This window comes from Porcisia hertigi, chromosome 22 (genome assembly GCF_017918235.1).
Source record: "Porcisia hertigi strain C119 chromosome 22, whole genome shotgun sequence".
NCBI classification, from domain to species: Eukaryota; Euglenozoa; class Kinetoplastea; order Trypanosomatida; family Trypanosomatidae; genus Porcisia; species Porcisia hertigi.
Genome location: NC_090581.1, coordinates 115,797 through 134,694, shown reverse-complemented (window position 1 = coordinate 134,694; position 18,898 = coordinate 115,797). Strand labels below are relative to the sequence as shown.

The following is an 18,898-nucleotide window of genomic DNA, read 5'->3' as shown; positions in this document are numbered from 1 at the left end:
TTTCGGAGAGGACGAAAGCGTAACGCGTGTGTTGACAGTTCCATGCGCGTTGAGGCATACACGCATCCACTGTCACCCACACACAGAAACCACTTTCAACGCGCGTGTAGAGACAGCCGTTTAGGCCACTCTCCATCCTCATATTTTTTTCTCTATTTTGAAGACGTGTGTAGATGTGCGCGGGTGTGAAGCGTATGGGGCAGATAAGAGCTGTTGAGTGGAAGTGCACGAAAGAATGCGATTCGGTTTTTTTTTCTGTACGCGCTCGGTCTCCGTTTAACACATCGCTGTCACGTTGTCCCACAACCTTCTACCTCTCTTTCACCCCTACCCCCCCTTTTTTCCCCTCTTTCTCTCTTCCGCATCCGTTTGTGTTTTCTACGGCATACTGGCCGCCGTTGTGGGGGATCCTTCCACCGCCCCGCTGACTCCCATATGCCGCCACACAACCCTTTTTTTTGGTATCCTCACAGGAATCCCACGTGCACATGCATTAACAAAACATACACATATCTCTGTATCAGCAGTAGCAGCAGACCGACACACAAGCAACACTGCTGTTCCTCAGCGGTACACCTAAAATTTGCGGTTCCTTCAAAAAAAAAATTTTTTTCCCTCTCGGTCAACCCCACTTCTACTCCTCTCCCCTTTTCTCCTCTTTACCCATCGTGTTTCTTTGATCCCCCTCTCTCTCTCGCTCTTCCCCGCACGTCGACACAATAAAAAGGGGGACGGGATAGGCACACCACGAGAACAACATACAAAAAAAGGGTGAGGCAGAAGCGACGGTATGGACGGAGAAAAGTTGAGCTCGATCAACCAGCTGCGTACGCGTTTTCCGGCGCTGAGTGTCTCGGATGCCCGTGCGCTGCTGGAGCGACACAACTGGAACGTCGCTATCGCTGGCGCAGATGCGGAGCGTGATGAGCGACAGCGCGCCAAGGCGGGCGCGGCGAACTACTTCGTGGGCGGAGGCACAAAAGGCAGTGGCCAGCAGGTTATGGCGCCACCAGGTGAGAGTGATGGTAGCCAAAGTGGCAGTGGAGGAATGCACTCCTTGATCGATAGCATTTTCAGGAAAGCGCAAGAGGAGGGGGCGAAGGAGGGTGAGGGCGCTGGCGGTACTGGCGCCGAGAGCAGTGAGCCGCGTGCGTTCTACGGTCGAGGTCAGCGCCTCGGGTTCACCTCTCACCCCAGTCCATATATCGCCTCCACACTGCGGGCAGAGCGCACCGTCTGCGTGACAGTTTACCGTAACGGTTTCGAGGTGGACAATGACATGTTCGTGCCCCTTGACAGTGAAGAGGGTCGTCAATTTGTCCTGGCGATGGACAAAGGCTTCGTGCCACGCTCGCTCGCTGCGAAATATCCGAACACAGATCTCACAGTAAACCTGCGCGACTGTCTCCAAGAGACCTACACGCCACCAGCGTACACCGCATTTCACGGTCAAGGTCACCGCCTCGCGACCCAGAGCAGTGCCCCTGCCTCGTCCGCTACACCTACAGACCCCTCAGCAGCGGCGACGGCGGCTACTGAGTCGAATACGCCATCGTATGACGCTTGTCGTACTGTTGAGGTCCACAGCGATGAGACGACGTCGTTTGTGGTTATTCTGAACACGCGAGGGGAGCGGCAGCAGGTGCAAGTGAACCCGGAACGACACACTGTAGAGGATCTCTACCACCTCGCCCACATGTATCAGCCAGAGCTGGTGCACTTTGTTTTGGTGGAACGCGGAATGCCTCCCCGTCGTTTGGAAAACTCCATGCGATCACTGACCATTGCGCAAGCAAAGCTCAGTCGGGCCGTTGTTGCCCTTCAGCAGCTGTGACAACAGGGAGAAAAAAAAAATGAGACGTCAAGGCGCCGAGAAAAGCGGGTGCGTGTTCGGATTTAATGCTTGTCAGTGCAAGAGCGGAGAAAAGGAGGAGTCCATTGCCGTCTATGGCAAGGGCTCGGCACCAATCGTTGACCACCCCCCTCACTCACTTGTTGAGAGAGGGAGGGACGACCTACATCCGTTGTCCCTCTTCTTCCCATTCCCACCCCTGCACCCACGGCACGTTGCTCTGGGTCGAACCGCATGATGAGAGACTTTTGTTCTCGTGTTAGATTAGTATACCGGTGTGGCAATTTTTTTTTACTCCCGGCTGGTCCGGGAGTGAAGTTAGTTGCATATTTGTCAGGGTTTCTGAACCGCTTTCCCAGGAGCACCACCGCTGGCAGAGTTTTGGCCAGTTCATTTTTATACATGCAGGCCTCTGGATCCATTCGGTGACGTTGTCCTTCCCGGATACACACACACACACACACACCTATATATTTTTATATACACGTACACTAGAAGTCCATCCTCCCGGTGGTGGTTCCTCGGCATCGTTTTGACGGTCGCATTTTTTTTTTACTCCAACCCTCGCCCGCACTCAATTTTGTTTGCTTCAAAAAAAATGCGCCATTTGTGGTTCATGCAAGGAAACATCCTCTGGATTGTGTGGGCATCTCCCCCCGCCTGTCTCTGCACGCACGCGTGTTCTTTTGCTGCGGGGAACGCGCGCGCGTGTGTGTGTGCACTACTACTTCTCCGTCTTATGGAGACTCACACCCATCATCTCCGTGATGGTGGTGCGCTGATATGACGTACGCACATGTGAATTCGTGACGAGGAGGATACAACCACCCACACACGAACTCGCATCCCTGTGAACTCGAGGCCTACCCATACCATAACGCTCTTCGAACGAACGTGTTATGCCATCCACACCAAGGGCGATGTTTCGCGCGAGGAGGGGGCAGGGAAAGCGCGGGCTCTACTAGAGGTGAAGGAAGCTGACAGAACGGGATGCGAAGGTGATATTACGCAACCATCTTTCTCTGTGTTATGCCCGTACGTTTGCTCTCGCGTGTGCTCCTAGTCGCTCCTGTGCGCCAAGGTTGCCCCCCCCCCCCTTGTCACGTCATCGCATCCCCCCCCATCCTCGTTTTTTTTTTGGGTTATCCTCTGTTTCCCCTGTTATATGTGATTGTGGTTGTGTTACGCGTTGCTGGGGACGTGCTTGCGTGAATGAATGCATCCTTTACATGGGCTTTTGGTGCTCCGTGGCATGCACGCACACACGCACACACACATGCATCTATAACGCTACCCAACACGCGCTCAGTATGATGTGCTTGTCTATCATGCATGACGTTCATATAGGGTCTTGGCTCCATTATCGATAACACCATCTCGAGCGTTTCCCATCCGGCGCATCACTGTTCTTGTATGGATTCGCGCGCGTGTGTGTGTGTGTGAGTGTGTGTTTGTGTATTTTTATTTTTTTGATAGCCGCAGTACCGCATGCTGGTACACATCACACAATAAGTGGACATAATTCATCTTCGCACTGCGCGCTGAAAAGGCGCAGACGAACAGCCAACAGCACCAACAACAAAGGCCTGCTGTGCGAGGGAGGGTTTATGGGATTCACATCTCGGCAGTAGTAAAAGGGACAAGACGATGCGATCGTGCCTGCCGCGTTTGTGTGTGTGTGACGGCACTCCAAAAGCGGCTAGTGGTCTCCCGTACGCATCTGGCAACTGGGCCGCCCTCCGCACGAATGTGGCGACACCGCCGAGGGAAACAGTGAAGGAGTTGCTGGCACCATCGCGGGTGCCAACGCGTCACTACCAGCGCAGTTTGCCTACGCTACCACTTCCGACTCTCAGTGATACACTGCAACGTTATCTGTCGGCCGCCCAGCCACTTTGTACACCAAACCAGCTGGCCTCCACGAGCGCGATTGTAGCCGCATTCCTGGACGGTGAGGGGCGCCGCATGCACGACGAGCTGCGCCGCACCGACAAAGCGAATCCGCACACCTCTTACATTTCTTCAGACCTATTCGAGCAGACTTTGAGAGAGCGAAGCGCGCTTCCGCTGCGGTCGCACGGCACGTGGCTGATCCGACCAGATCCGGAGAAGGAGGACATGCTAGTTCGAAGCGCCTACTGGCTCTGGGCTTCAGTTCAGTTTTATAAGCTCTACCTCGATAATGAACTCCGCCCTGAGGTGCGGTACGTAGTGGATGGCGGCGTCGGGAAAAAGGACGGCTACTGGACGACAGACTGGTTCGAGCGCACCGCGGCGCTGCTACCAGATTATGTCAGCACCCCGTTCGTCTACGGTGCGTCGCTAGGGGTTGTGCAGCCACTGGACATGTCGCAGTTCGACTGTCTTTTCAATTCTTCTCGGATTCCAGGCGTCCTCCAGGATGAGATAAAGCCGGTCGGATTCGTACCCCACGTATTGGTGCAGTATCGCGGTCACCAGTTCCTGATCACCGCAGGCGATTCAGATTGCGTACCCTTGTCTATTGACGAGCTGTATGCCCAGCTGCGTGACATTGTGCACACACATGTAGCACCGCCGAGCACCGACCCGAGCGTCTTCACGGCGTTGCCACGCACCGAGTGGAACGGTGTCCGGACGATGTTGCTGCGGAACGCCACCAACTCCCAGAGTTTGGCAGCGGTGGAGGAGAGTATGTTTGTACTGAATCTCGATGCAGACGACGAGGGAGAGGTTGCGAGGGACCCAATGTGTGCTGTCGGGCTGACGGCCAAGTCGCCCTCTGTGCGAGCCGGAAACCGTTGGTGGGACAAGAGTTTGTCGGTCACTGTCAACAGTCGAGGCGACGTTGCCGTCTCGGCTGAGAGCAGTTGGGGCGATGGAGTGGCAGTTCGGCGTTACGTCAACGACGTGTATGCCCTCGCGCGTGCGGCTCATGGGCACGTGCTCAGGAAGGACGCGGCAGCAACGCATCGAATTCGCCAACTTCAATGGCGCATCCCCGAGGAGCTCGCCATGGTAGCGCAAAAGGCTACGAAACAAGTCACCAAGGACCGCCAAGATCTCGATGTGGCGGGTGGGGTGCTCGACATCGCCGACATACCGACCCCCACTGTAGAGGCCGTACTTCAGCTAGCGGCACAACTCGCGATGTTTCGTGTGCAACAGCAGCAGCCGGTGAACTGTATGCAGTATATCGACATGCATCGCTATCGCCGCGGTCGGAGGGAACAGCTCCCGCTTACGACGGTGGAGAGCACGGCTTTCCTGCTGAGCATGTGTTCTACTGATCGGAGGAAACAGCAAGCAGCGTGCCACGGGGCATTGCGGCGCTACAAGGCAGAGAAGCATGCGGTCCGCCGTGGAGGCACCAAACTGAGCCATCTGTTTGCTTTGCGCCTGACAGCGGAGCGCTTTCTTGGGTTTGTTCCTCACTTGTACCACGATCCTGTCTATGCCCTTGTTACTCGACCGGCGCTGGTTTTCGAGATGGTCGAGGCGGAGGCCGCTTATGGCCGCGGCTTCGCTCTCCAACCGTTTGGCTGCAACCTCAGCTGTAGCCGCACAGGGTCGTCCCTTGTGTATCAGGTGACATCGTCGCCACCTTCTTCTTCGTGCTACGCCACCTCAAGTGCGACCTTCGCACCAGCCTTCACGAGCGCGTGTCAAGAGATAGCAGCTCTTCTGGTGCCAGGCTGATGTGGGCAGCGCCAAATAGTGATAGGGCAAAGTGGTGTGGTGGTGGTGAGGACACGATGTACGCACGCGCTGTTTTCATGTGGGCCTGTGGCGGTTCACCTTCATTCGGTGAGCGGGGAGCGCCCCCGCACCCACTCTCCTGCGAGTCAACCCCGTGTCGTTCCAGCGACAATCAAAGGCCTGGGCCGGCTTACTCTGAGAAGAAAAAGAATGGAGAATGGTCGAGCAAAAAGGGGTGCAGTTGAACCAGCACGCACATCCTCGCCCCCTCGGGGTCACAGAGAGGGGGAGAGGCACTCCATAGAATGCGGGGGTGGATGGGTGACCCGCTTCTCTGGGGGAGGAGGAGGTGCCTGTCGCCTGTCATGTCTCTTGTTCTCCTCGAGAGACATTCATACACATACGTGTGCATGTATGTGCATTCATGGAGAATGATCCACACATGTGTGTGTGGGTGTGTGTGTGGGATAAGGGCTTCTCTTCGCGTTTTCTACTATGTGAATAAACCCGCCAGCCACTTTCGCTCTGCTCCTCCACCTCTCGAAGGCTGGTCAGAGATCTCTTGCACACACACACACACACACACACTCTTTCTCTTTTTGTTGTTCTGGTCTCCCTCTCAGTGTGAGCTGCCTCTGCTTCCTCGCCGGCGTGCTCGTCTCTTCCTTTTGATGGCTCTCATGTGTGCCAAGACGGGTCTCGTGTACATCGAGTTGAATCCAAATTGCGAATTTACAGCCTCCTCATCGAATGTGTCCTCGATCCTCTCAAGCCTCAGGTGTTGGTGTGCGTATTCCCGCCCTCCCCCCCCTCTCTCTCTCCCTGCAGCCTCCCTGAGGGGATCCCACTGCGCCCGTGGGTCCAAGTGCAGCACTCCACAAGGGGGGTCATATGCCTCCCAATCGCTCCCCGGTGATGGCAGCGACACGATGCAGGTGCGAACGCGATTCTCGGCACGTGCGGCACACTGGGGCTGGATTGGTTCCCCCTCAACTCCCTCTTGCACGTCCCCGTTCTCTTGGCATACCGGTGCCTCCCCATGTCACTCTTTATGGTCCCTCTGGTGCCCCCCCCCCCCCACCTCCCCTCAACTCCCCTTTTTATTCACACACTCGATCACCAGAAAAAAAAACGATTTAAACTCCGTTAACGTGTGCTCAAAAAAAAATTCTTTTTTTTTCACATCACAAATATTGAACATTTGGGTTTTTATTCTTTTCCTTCACGATCACCTCGTCTTACCTGGCTTCTTCTGAGGTGTCTTTCGCTTTTTTTTTTCTGGTGTCTCTTTACTCGACCCGCATCGGCGGCCTTGCTGGTCCCCCACCAACCCCCTTCCAGTCCATCTTTAGTAGAACTCTTGCTCGCGGGTCTCCTAGTAAACATAGTCGGAGGTCGGCCCGTTGTCCACTGTGGTTCACCTGCGGTCGGAAGACCCCACTCTTGCCTTTCCATACAAGAGAGAAAGCGAACGCGACAGGCCCTGCGTGTGTGTGTGTGTGTTTCCGCCTTGTGCTGTCGAAGATGCCCGCCAAGAAAACGACGATGTCACCCGCTCCAGAGAATGGCGAAGCAGAGGAGCAGGTGACAGTAGGCGTCGTGAAGGCACCCGGAACGACACCAGAAGAGGCTCCCGCGGCTCCTGCTCCAGTGTCTGGATCGCCTACAGAAATGTACAGCCAGCTGCAAGGAATTTTGTCGATTGATGGTGCCCTTGTGAACCGCTACCTTCCACAGGTGCTGGAGCTCGTACAAGCTGCCGAGTCTCCCGAGACGCCGATCTTGTTGAGGGTGCGGTTTCTGGAATTTGTGGGCCAGCACGTCGCCGCTGTACGTGACAACAACGCACTTCGGAAAGTCGTGACGTCCCTGGTGAAGATTGTCGGCGGGTCTGACAACACACCGCAGCTCCTGATCGCCGCCGTTCAGGCTTTTGCGGGGTTGGGCCCCGTCTCCGTGGTCGACAAGAACTGGGAATACCTCGCCCGTGAGGGAGCGGATGTCCTTATGCAAGTGATGGTGGACCGTGACGCGTTTCCAGAAGGCGTGCGACAGGCTGCATCCAAATCGTTGGACTCGCTGACGAGCAGCGCCTTCCGCTCGGTTTTGGCGAAGCTGCTGCACTGGCTGAGTCTGGATCGCGAGGACGACGACGAGGAGCAGATTCAAAAGGAGAGACATATGGCCCTGGCGCGCCTGACGCGGCTCATCATGACGCCCAGCCAGCGCAAGTACTGGACAGAGGAAACACAGCTTTATGCCGAGCCACTTCTGCAGCGGGTGCTGAGCACCGTTGACGTTCGCGAGTTCGCTCAGCTTGTGCGAGTGACTGCACACCTGCCCATCAACCACGACAAGGGCAACCTCCCTATTCTCGAGTGGTACGTCAAAGCGCACAATCTCAGTGAGGATCGCCACATGGAGGCGGCTTCGATCATCGCCCGATTTGTGGGCAACTCTGTCGAGTACGACCTGTTCACTGCTCTGGAGGCGGCCGGTATTACATCCCACCCCATCGACGCGTCCATTGACAAGAGCGTCTACACAGCGAAGGTTGTCCTCCTGGCTAGTCGCATCGCCACAGCGGAGGCCGCCGAAAAGCTCTACCCTTTTGTGTATTCCCAAGTGACTTCCATGATATCTGACATGCACGCCACTCTCACCACGGCTAACCTTATCACGGTGGAGGCTCTCCTGTTTGCCGCGGTGACGCTGGCGCGAAAGCGGTCCACCGAGGCGCTTCAACAGCTTAACGAGGCTTCGTTTAACGCGTCCGCTACCTTGGCCGCCCAGACAGCAGCTGCTGTGTATAACGAAGTTGTGTTTGCTGTGAAAAAGGCGGCACAGAACAAAGAGGCGGACCGTGCTAGCGCAAACGCGGTGGCGAGCTTACATAATATCAAGATTATCATGGAGGCCTTCGCAGCCAAGCGTCTCCCTCTGGGGGAGCTGAAAGAAAGCTGGGCGGGCGGCACGAACAGCATCCCAGTCGTGAAGCGTGACCGTGAGACCCCGCGTGGCAACATGCCCCCGCCTCCCGGCTCGAAGTCCTCCACAGGTGCGGCAAGCAAGCGCACTGGCAGCCAGCGCGCGCCGGCTCGCAAGCGTCAGCGGAACGACAGCGGCAGTCACCACACCGACCGTCAACAACGTCGTGGTGTCCGCCACTAGGTTTTAATCGAGTCGGGCAGCGGACACCGAAGAACATGGATGTGTCTGACAGGGTGGGTGGGGGTGTACTACGCCAATTGTGAGGTAAAGGAAAAAGCATCATCGCGCGGGCGTGGGTTGTTCGGCAACAACGACAAGTCGCATCATTGCTGGCGAATGGAACAGGGTGGTTGGGGAGGAGAGCGTGGTGGGAAAAGATTGCCTGCTAGGCTGATAATTGTGGGTTAACAATGGAGGTTGTGTGTGCGTGTGCGTGTTTTTTTTTGGTTGTAACAACAACAATTGGTAGTTTTTTTTGGGGGGGAGGGCGGAGACACGCATGGAAGAGGGAGCCCTGAACCCCCAAATGAATTCGTTTATATCAGATGTTGCAGTGCGGTTTTGTTGAAGGCTGAGGCACAACACTTCGCTGCTGGCAGGCTCCTTATGCGTCTTGTAGTCTGAGCTCATATATGATTGGACATTGTTGTGTGGCTTTTTTTCCTTGTGTGTGTGTGTGTGGGGGGGGGGCTCCTGCGGGTGGGAGGACACCCGAACGGGACGCTGTATGAAACGGCGTCTGCTCCCCCCCCCCTAGCCTGTTGTGCTGGTGGTTTGCATGTGACGGTGTTGAAATGGTTTCTACGGTAGCGCTGCGGTGGCCAACAACTTAGAATTCTGGGCTTGACCGTAGCTCTTGAGTGATACCGAGCAATCCCTCCGCCTCCTCGATATCTCCTTTCTAAAGTACATCGATGATGCACAGCGTACTGATTCCGCCGTAGGAGCCATGTACTCCTTTCCCCCCATCCCCTCCATCCTTCCCACCCACCCACCCACCACACATACACATACACACACACACACTCATCACCCTCCTGCGATGGTTTTCCCTTTCTTGTGTATTTTTTCTGTATCGACATTGACTCCTTTCACGTTGTACTCTCCGGATTCACATGATGTGCAGACGAACGCTGGTGCGCACGAAAAAAAGGGGTGATCTCTCACCCCCCCTCCCTCACGCACTGGTGCACACGGGAAAGAGTACAGAACTCGAAGGTGTAGAAGGGGGGCTGCATACTTGGGGGGCCTCACCATAGGTGGAGGAAGAGGAGGGGAAGGGTCTCTCTCTGTGTGTGTGTGTGTGTGTTGGTTTTGCGTGTTGTATCTATCCGCCCTGACTTTCGTCACGCTTCCTCTTCCCCCCTTTTTCCATTTTGTGTACGTTTACAAAAAAAAAACAAGATAATGACGGGTACGCCAGGCGTACTCACCCATGTAGTCGAGGGGGTCGGTACTCATAGCGCCGACGTCCCTCGTGAACAACGTGATGAAGATGGTTTCTTCTACGCTGCTGGTCCTGCACTCGTAAGTGGCACGACGCAGGCAATATTGTTCAACCCCATCGATCGTGCACTTTATGTGCGGGTCAAATATCGCCGTCCACGCTTTCTCGATAGGCGAAACTTTGAGCGTCCTTTTCAAGGGTTCATGAATGCAGTTGTCTATCGCACACTTGTAGGCTCGTCCTACATCTTCTTGCAGGACAGCATGCGAATCGCAATCGAGCGGCTCGCTCCAGCCGTGTGCCAAGCGGAGGCCTCACCTCAAGTGAACTCGGTGCTGATTGGACTCGCGGCAGGCTCTCTCAACGGCTTCGCTCTCAACGCTCTACAGGTTGTGAAGTTTAGAATGTGGAACACAGACGATCGTGGCGTCACATTTTTGCGCACGGCTGTACAGATGTACCGCGAAGGCGGATCATCTATGTTTTTCCGCGGCTGCCTAACGACAATGGCGCGCGACGGCATCTTCGGAGTGGTCTACGAGACAGTCCGACGCGCCTCTGCTTGGAGACTTTTTTTCGATAAACAAGTGGGTGCGCTGAAAACCTTTTTCAGTACGCCGCCACCACCGCCCTCGTCGTTGTCGTCGTCGTCGTCACCGCCGCAGCTGAAGGTCGTAGTCGCCTGCGCGGTGAACGTTGGTAGCCGCCTGCCTGGCGGAGTAGCTGGGGCCTCGGCCCCGGCGCCTGCGTTAGACGATTTGAATACTCCTCAGATGATCGACATCTCTCCGGACGCGGTGATCTTGAGCTCTAAAAAAAGGTGTGATACATGCGCGTTCATCTCAAACCTGGTTGCCGCCGTCCTTGCCTCCATTCTGAGCTCGCCCTTTAATTATGTCCGCTCCATTGTGTACGGCACGCCAGCGGGGGCAGTCCCGCTGGGTTACTTCTCACTGCTCAAGTCTTTCTACACACAGCTCTACTACACATATCGTCATGGAGAAAGCTACACGGATCGCCACGGCGTGCCTGAGCTGAGTGAAACAGAGCACCCATCCTCGGCATCTGCCTCGTCCTCCTCCAACTCTTCAACCGCCACTTCGGAGCGTCGTTGGAGACGTGGCGGGTGCGCGCTCTCGAGCGCCGAAGTGAAAAGCGGCGTACCACAGAAGACCCGGAGATGGCGATTGTGGGCGTCGCACCATGCTGCGCGGGCGCGAACGTGGGCGCAGCTGCATCATCATCACCCAAAGGCAGCCTGGGCATGGGCAAACAGTCGGCTCAACATTGGCTGGGGATCTCTTCGCGTCGGGTTAGGCATGGCGACAGGACAGAGTATTTTCTACCTTGCCCAGGACTACGCCCGGAAAGGGGCACGATAACCCTTTTCGTCTAAACAGAAACCTTGGGGGTCGACACTCGAAACTGTGCAAAACCCATCACACCCTGACTGGGCACGCACTCCCTTCATCCATCTACTTGCACCCGCCTCCTTTCCTCCCCCCCCTCCTCTCCCCATCTCTTCACTTTGCAGAGCGATGCATATATATATATTTGTTTCTCCCGCTTGTGTCTCCCTTCTCGATGAGGGTGTGCAGTAAAGGGAGGAGTAGTGTCTACTCGCTCGAGCACCGTGTTGTGGGTGGGTGTAAGGTGAGGTATCGGTTGGACATGATACCGAAGCGGGAGCCATTCTTGCGTAATTCTGTTTGTTTGTATGAGACCGAACTTTTTTTTTTATACGCGGTCTTTATTCTACATACACTCCTGTGTGTCTGAAAGCTGACGGACACCTATGTTCTATCAGGTTTTCATGACTTGTGTGTGTCTGTGTGTCCGGATGTGTGCGCGTGTCGTTCACTTACACCTTAAACAAGTGGAAGAAAAAAGGCTAACTGGATTCCTTGGTCTGCTCCTTCCCTCCAATCCCTCCAACCCCTCTCCCCCCCCCCCCCCCTTCAACCCCTCTACCCCACACACCATCACTGAGCCCCTCTTACCCGAGGGACGGTCCTGGGCGCTAGAAGGTGAAACTCCTTCTCTTCATTGCTCGTGTGTCGTTGTGCATGTATGTATGTATGTGTGTGTATGTGTGGCCTTTGCCTCCTTTTCTCTCTCTCTCTCTGACCCTCACCACCACCTCCACGTCACCTCTCCTCCCCTAACTGGTCGCTTCGATGGAATTCAGCTCGTGTGAGTGGCGGGCGAAAGTTTCCACTTTTTTTTTGGCTCTCCTCTTCCCTCGCAGGAGTTTGGCCTTCTCACCTCCAGCCCCGTAGGTCTCTCTCTCTCCACTTGCCTGGCTGTTACGGATTTGATCCGCACTCTGTGTGCGCGTCGCAATCACTTGCCTCCCCTGGGTCCTCTCATTGTACTACTAGCCGGGGTGAGGTAGATGGGTTGTGGTGATGCTAGTCTGCTGACCAGGGGAAACATTGTCGAGTTTTGACTGGAAGAAGGGCCATTGCAGAGAGGACTAGCTTGAAGGAAAAGGGCAACAGGTCAACTCTGCAATCCTCGCTTCTACCTACTCCGCTCCCCCCCCCACCTACCCACCCCACTCTGCGGTGATGCGATTGGCGCGTACGGGAAGGCCACGTCAGCTGGCGTATCGCTGCTTCATCTCGCTACCTGGTGTTGATCTCGATGCCGCCACTTCCAATGCACGTCTTGGGTCGCGACCAACCGTCTTGAGCAGCCTCCGTTGCTCTACCGCCGCCGGCTCGGCTACAGTACAAGAGCGTTATCCTCGGGACTTGCTCCTGGGCTGCGGTACCTCGCGCTTTCAGAACTCCTGGCGTGGTCCTCCATTGAGGACCTCGCGCCGTCTCCACTCAGTGCAACGAAACGTCGGTCGCCCAAGCGACGACGATCAGCTTATCGCGTATTTCCGCTCTGTGCTGCGGTCGACGGGACCGGTGCCCATCTCGAAGCTGGCGAGTATGGTCGGTGATGAGTACTTGGAGCGACTGGGCAGGGAGGGTGGTGGGCTGGCTCAGTTCATGCGGCGTCATCCTGAGACGTTTAGCGAAGTGCAGCTCCCAGGTCGCGTTCACGTGGCGATGGCGAACGAGACATGTGCGGCATTCCGTACAGGCGAGCAGAAAAGTCTCGGGCTCCGCATCATTGGTCTCCTGACAATCGCACAGCACATGCCAGGCACTCAGGTTGCAACGTCGCTTGGCTTCTCTACTCCGACACCAACAGTAAGCGAGCTCTCCAAGGTGCTACGGCATTGGTCACTGATCACCCCGGTTCAGCTCGCAAGGTTCTTGAACCAGTACACCGGGGTGTTTCGGCTCCATCCCTCAACACAGCAAGTGCGACTGCGCTCTGTGAAGTCTGTCGCGGCACCGCCGCAGCCGTCGCTTCCCGAGCATTCTCCACCCGACACAAAAGACAGCCGGTTTCAACTGTGGCTTAGCACAGTGGTTCCTTCTCAGTACCACGTGCCCGTGTCGTACATCATGGACTCGGCAGCCACGGCCAACACAACGATGGGCCTCTTCAGTTCTCCGCAGCCTTCCCTCGAGGATATTCGTCTCGCCTTCCAAGAGTTGCCGCCGCAGTTCGTTGACGTGCGCGCCTTCGGCAGCTCACCTATGGCCATTTTTGTTCGTTTACTGCGGCCAGAGCCGCTTTTTCTCCAAGTTGGGGTGCCTGCGTACACCGCGAGCTCACCAGCCCCAGAAGTCGCAGCCAGTCGCTACGATCCCACGCTACTGGGACGGAGACTTACGGAGGCCCTGCAGAAGGGAGCAGCGGAGGATCACTTGATGCGCATGCGACTCCTCAAAGGCCTTGATTTGGCCCACTTGCGTGAATGCGTGCCGGCGGAGGTGGTGCATGCAATCGAAGTGTTTTACGGCCTCGTCGAAGGCGGCGATCTGCGTGTCAGTGTCCTCCTCCTGGATCGACTGCGACACCTCTGGGAGGTGCAGCTCAATTCTTCCCGAGTGCGGCCGTGGGCGTTCTTGGCGGCATCTGAACAGCCCTCCTCGTTGACACTGGAGACATCACCAGTGCCGCGAGTAATGGTGCACTTACAGCGGATGCTCGCGGATAAGGGTGCCCAGCTTCCCGCCGATCTCTACGCGGACCTTCCGCAGGATTTGCAGACAGCGTTGTTGCGAACCTACGCACCACTGGGAGGGGCCGACGAGTCCTGTGGTGCCGCTACGTCTTCTGCGCCAGAGCCATCACCAGACACATCCGTTAGCACGCAAGTCATGTGCTCCTTCGTCAACACGCACTCACTCTTTTTTCTCAAGCAGGGCGATTTGATCTACACCCCTCGCCTGGCCGCCGAGCAGCTACAAAGACCAAAGGCAAATGATACAGCGTTTTCAGAAGCGATGGAAGATAGGGGGGGCACTTCTGCTGCCATGCCCCTCAGCTCACTACCGGCAGCTCCTCTCCAAGGGAAACCGGAGGGACACATGTCTGACCTCGAGACGGCAAAGTTTCTTCACGATATCCTCCCTGTCGGACAGCCGGTGATGGTGGATGCTCTGCGCAATGCTCTTTTAGCAGAGCATCACCGACGAGGTATGCCGCCTGACAAGGCACGCAAGTTTGTCCGCCGTGAGTTCTTTGAGCGACACAAACGGTTCTTCACGCTGTACGAGTACTTTGCCTACGACAAACTCGTTGTGGGTCGTGCCGAGGATTCCCCACCACCGCCGCACGTGCTACAGCCACGAATGACATGCATTGAGCACGTCATCAAGTTTATCGCCCTCCTGTCATCCAATTCGGCGACAGACGGCACCCTCACACGCTCCTTGCCACGCGACGGCCGCGTGATACTCAAGTCTATTGGAAGTGTCACGGACCTTGTTGAACAGCTACCGATGTGGTTTCTTGTACAAAGGGATAAGCACAATTTTTCTTCTTCGCTTATTCGCTACATCGGGCCTCAGGCAGAGTCCGAGACACCTTCGGAATGGGCGCTCAAACGTCCCCCAACAGGCGTGCTGACGCGCAAAGTGCCCAACAACCCATTCGCCGACATTGGGCCAGAAGAGGTGGATGACATGCCAGTTGGGTGGAATGAAGACTGGAACGAGGAAGAGCACGACGGTGGCGCGGAGCAGGAGGCAACTACCCCACCACTGGCGCGAGACGCAGCGCCATAGCTGTAGTGCAGAAGGGGAAGTCAGCTGGAGAGGAGAGGCGGAGAGGGGCAAGGGGAGGGCACTAGCTCGTTACCGCCACGCCCTTCTCCCTGGCCTCACCATCAGTGCATGGTTTTCACCACTGGGCACCGTGGTGACAATGATGCGTATGTGTGCCATCAGCTGCAGAGACTTGTGCAGTTTTTTTTTGTTTCACATTCGCTTGCGCGCCCCTCTCTCCCCTGCAATTTTTCCCTCTCCTCTCTGCAGGTTGAATGGTTGGTGTGTATGTGTGTGTGTGCGTGTGCGTGTTCTACCCTTCTCTCCTGCTGTCCATTCCGTCGTAGGGTATTGGCGTCAACTTGGTTGAGTGCCCCACTTCCCTTCCTCCCTCTTCTCCCCCCTCTTCCCCTCCCTACGTGCGGCAAACCCGGCTGTACTGATAATAGCATCACTTATGCCTCGTCATCCCTAACCCTCTTCACAAAACTACAATCACACTGCGCTTGTAATCGCAGCCGATGCGGGGAGCTTGTAGGCCGTGTGCTGCAGGGGCGGGGGAGGTCTCCTTCCTTCCTTCCTTCCTTCCTTCCTCCCCCGTTCCCCGACTTTGAACTGTTTCACTGCACTCCCTCTCCCTAGCAATGCAAGAAATGGCTGTACACCCGTATATATATATATATATGTGTGTTTATCTGTGTTTGCTCAAGGCCCTATCACGCTTGCCTCATTGAACCCTCTTCACCCTCTCTTTTTCTCCCTCCCTGTTTCAACACATTTGCATACACCCCACACCCCCCACACCCTCCCCTCCTGTACATTTATTAAAGCCCTTCTCATTTTTCTTTCGGGTGGTGGTGGTGGTGGACAGGAGTACAGTCTTCCTACCATCGCGGCCAGACGACCACTTCAGATGCGCCGCTCCGTGTATTACATGGGGCGCAGCTTCACGCAGCGACACCTAAATGCGTGCTGCAGCCCACTAGCAACGGGGTTTGTGCGCCCGAATGCATTTTCCAGCACCGCGAATGGCCTCGTTGCGTCACCGCTGTGCGGCACCGCCTGCCTCGGTGGCGTTGGTGGTGTGGGCGCCAACGGCGCTCTAGTTGTGTCCCCAGAGACAGCACTGTGCCAGCTCCTCTCGACGGTGGTGCTTCAGGGCAAGTCGGTCTGCGTCTTGGCGAATCTCGTGTGCATTCAAAATATATCAACTTGTGTCTTTGCGTGTGTAAGAGTATTAATGGGATTTATGCGAAGACTATCTCACCCCAACTCGGGACCGCTCAGGGACAAGTAATATATATATATCTACATATATATATATATATGTTTGATGTGTGGATTTGCCTGCCATGAAGAAGAAAAAATGGGGACATGCAGTGACCGCCTGCGTTCCTCGGTGTGATGAGTGGACAACAGCAAGAACCGAAAAAAAATAAAGGGAAATGTGTAACTGTAAAGGTATGAGTGACACGTTCATGCTAGTTGCGTGCCCACAACATGGGCTGTGGCTTCACAAGCACACACTTAGGCTCCCCGCCTCCACGCACCTTACAGCGGCGTGATGCCACTCCGCATCTGTGTGTGTGTGTGTGTGTGCGCGTATGTGTGTACGCGTGACTGCGTGGCCGCGACAAAACGAGGCCACGGGTGAGGCGCCTGTGTGGTCTTCTAGTGGAGCTCAATGGCGATGTCCAGCACAGGTGCAGAGAAGACAAATTTGATGAGAGGGTTAAATGGAACCCACTGTGGGAGGAGAGGGCTCACCGTGCACGTATCTCTGTTTTATAGAGAGGCCTGTAGTTTTTTGTTCCACGGACATAATCCTGTGTGTGTGTTTGTGGTGTCACGATTGGGAAGCCATAAGGAGCTGTGGTTCGCTCATTTGATTTATCCCTCTATCCCGACGCCTCTTGCACTGTCTTTCTTTTGGCCCTGCTGTGCCTTTGCCGTCTCGCCTTCTCGGTGGGTTTGATGGCGATTTTTATTCTCATAGGGGGTATCGTACCTTTTTCACAGAGTGTAACGGGAACTGGAAAGGAGCATGAAGTAGAGAGACAGTGCAGCCAAAGGCGAGGACATAAGTGGAAAAAGTTGTGCATGTGTGGGTACGGAGAGTGGCAGATGAGAGGCAAGAGAATAGTGGAGGAGGGGGGTGGAGTGGAGGGGGGGGTGGAGAGAGGCGGAGAGGGCAGGCACGTTGCAAATGGGAATAGTTCCGATGGACCTTTGAAGTACAGGATGTGTGGAGGGAGCTCCGTTGACGTGAGTGTGAAAAAAAATTCTTTTTTACACATATATAAAAGGGCGGTTATGTCCCTTTTTTTTCACTTGTGCTCACCGATATATATTTATATATATTTATATCGGCTGTTGGATGTTATCGACAAAGTTAGTCCCCTGCCTTCCTTTGTTCACTTCTCCGGTATGTGGCCCTTGCGTGTTGGTCATCGCCTCACCCCCCCCCCCTTTTTTTTTTTATCGGTGCCACTGGCGACGGGAGCCTTCGTCTTGTGTTGGCAGTTTGTCTGTCCCTTCTTTTTTTTTCCTTTTCTTCCTTTCACTGACTGCGCTCCCATCATCGCGCCCCCCTCCCCGAAAAACAAAGGGCAAAAGATGGCGCGGTGTTTCGGCTCAGTCCAGTTTGGCTAAGCAGGGGACGAACATGCTGTCCCCCTCCCTCCCCCTCTCCCCCCGTACCCAGTGATGGCGGGGTACCCTCTCGTCGATCCCGTCGATATCAGTTGAGCCCGCGGCGACCTCCACACCGTTGTAGGGGTGGGTCACCTTGTTGTTAGGAGTAAGGGAGAACAAACCGCCGTGGTGCGCATTGCACCGGTCTCTCTCTCTTTGTCTCTCTTTTTTGTTGTTTGTTTCACATAGTGGAGATGCTCGCATCTTGTTTGTATGCATGCTCTCACTAGACGCCAGTAAACGATCAGAATTGTCAGAGATGCCCCGCCTCTATCCCTTAGCATAAAGTGGCTATTTGGTCTTCAGTACGGACAGTAAATGCATAGCTGCCCCCCCCTCCCCTTGTGCTCTTGGGTATCAGCCCTCGTTCAACCTTTGCTGTGAATGTCCTTCACGCTCACTCGATCAATAGTGTCTCCCTAATATACATGTTGATGATCTGCCCTTTTTCTTGGATGTCGCATAGCTGCCCCCTTGCTTCAACTCGTCCGTCTTTACTTCTTCCGTCCTCGTGCCTTCCGCGTGTCGAGATCATGTCTAATCAACACACAAGCGGGTTTACACCACTTCTTTCTTTCCCTGTCTTGTCTGTTGCGGTCGTTGCGTCGAAGCTCTGACGTTGTCACCCCGGTATCGGAGCTTCCCCATACAGGAGTGTGTGTGTGTGTGTGTGTGTGTGTGCGTGCCCTCAACTTGGCGTGTGTGCCAATCTGAAGAAAAGACGCAACAGCGGCGGCACTGGCAGCAATGAACCTGGGTGTCAAGCAAGAGTCCTTCCGCATAGAGAGCATGATGTGCTCGTTGCGAGAAGAGTGCGTGAACCTGTGTTGTAACGACCTCCACAATGGCGCAGAGCTCACCACGGACGAGGTGCACTGTATCGATCGCTGTTCATGGCGATATTTGCACACCAACAAGATAATCACCAACGTTCTGGATCGAAAGACCCAAGGCGGGGGCAAGAGACTCGTGTAGCTTCAGTGGTGCCGAATGCCGCTGTAGTGAACCGCCTATGGGAATGTGTCCCGCGGAAGCTGAGTGTCATGTACATGACACACCACCGACCACAAAGATGAGGGGAGGGAGGGAGGGAGGTGGTGTGTGAAGCGCTCTTGTGAG

At 55.4% G+C, this 18,898-nt stretch overlaps 7 protein-coding genes across 7 annotated transcripts; all 7 read left to right on the top strand.

Moving 5' to 3' along the window:
* Window positions 1–790: 790 nt before the first annotated feature.
* JKF63_04362 (uncharacterized protein) lies at window positions 791–1,834 on the top strand (the record flags this gene model as incomplete). Its single annotated transcript, XM_067900348.1, has 1 exon — window positions 791–1,834. The coding sequence occupies one exon, from the start codon at window positions 791–793 to the stop codon at window positions 1,832–1,834; it is 1,044 nt and encodes a 347-aa protein (XP_067757177.1).
* A 1,665-nt stretch (window positions 1,835–3,499) lies between these two features.
* Window positions 3,500–5,530, top strand: JKF63_04361 (uncharacterized protein; the record flags this gene model as incomplete). The annotated part of the gene is made up of 1 exon (XM_067900347.1): window positions 3,500–5,530. One exon carries the CDS (start codon window positions 3,500–3,502, stop codon window positions 5,528–5,530), a length of 2,031 nt encoding a protein of 676 aa, XP_067757176.1.
* Window positions 5,531–7,054: 1,524 nt separating this feature from the next.
* On the top strand, window positions 7,055–8,701 carry JKF63_04360 (uncharacterized protein; the record flags this gene model as incomplete). The annotated part of the gene is made up of 1 exon (XM_067900346.1): window positions 7,055–8,701. One exon carries the CDS (start codon window positions 7,055–7,057, stop codon window positions 8,699–8,701), a length of 1,647 nt encoding a protein of 548 aa, XP_067757175.1.
* A 1,227-nt stretch (window positions 8,702–9,928) lies between these two features.
* JKF63_04359 (uncharacterized protein) lies at window positions 9,929–11,350 on the top strand (the record flags this gene model as incomplete). Its single annotated transcript, XM_067900345.1, has 1 exon — window positions 9,929–11,350. The coding sequence occupies one exon, from the start codon at window positions 9,929–9,931 to the stop codon at window positions 11,348–11,350; it is 1,422 nt and encodes a 473-aa protein (XP_067757174.1).
* A 1,188-nt stretch (window positions 11,351–12,538) lies between these two features.
* On the top strand, window positions 12,539–15,106 carry JKF63_04358 (uncharacterized protein; the record flags this gene model as incomplete). Its single annotated transcript, XM_067900344.1, has 1 exon — window positions 12,539–15,106. One exon carries the CDS (start codon window positions 12,539–12,541, stop codon window positions 15,104–15,106), a length of 2,568 nt encoding a protein of 855 aa, XP_067757173.1.
* Window positions 15,107–15,998: 892 nt separating this feature from the next.
* On the top strand, window positions 15,999–16,382 carry JKF63_04357 (uncharacterized protein; the record flags this gene model as incomplete). The annotated part of the gene is made up of 1 exon (XM_067900343.1): window positions 15,999–16,382. One exon carries the CDS (start codon window positions 15,999–16,001, stop codon window positions 16,380–16,382), a length of 384 nt encoding a protein of 127 aa, XP_067757172.1.
* A 2,144-nt stretch (window positions 16,383–18,526) lies between these two features.
* Window positions 18,527–18,754, top strand: JKF63_04356 (uncharacterized protein; the record flags this gene model as incomplete). Its single annotated transcript, XM_067900342.1, has 1 exon — window positions 18,527–18,754. One exon carries the CDS (start codon window positions 18,527–18,529, stop codon window positions 18,752–18,754), a length of 228 nt encoding a protein of 75 aa, XP_067757171.1.
* Between the last annotated feature and the right edge of the window lie 144 nt (window positions 18,755–18,898).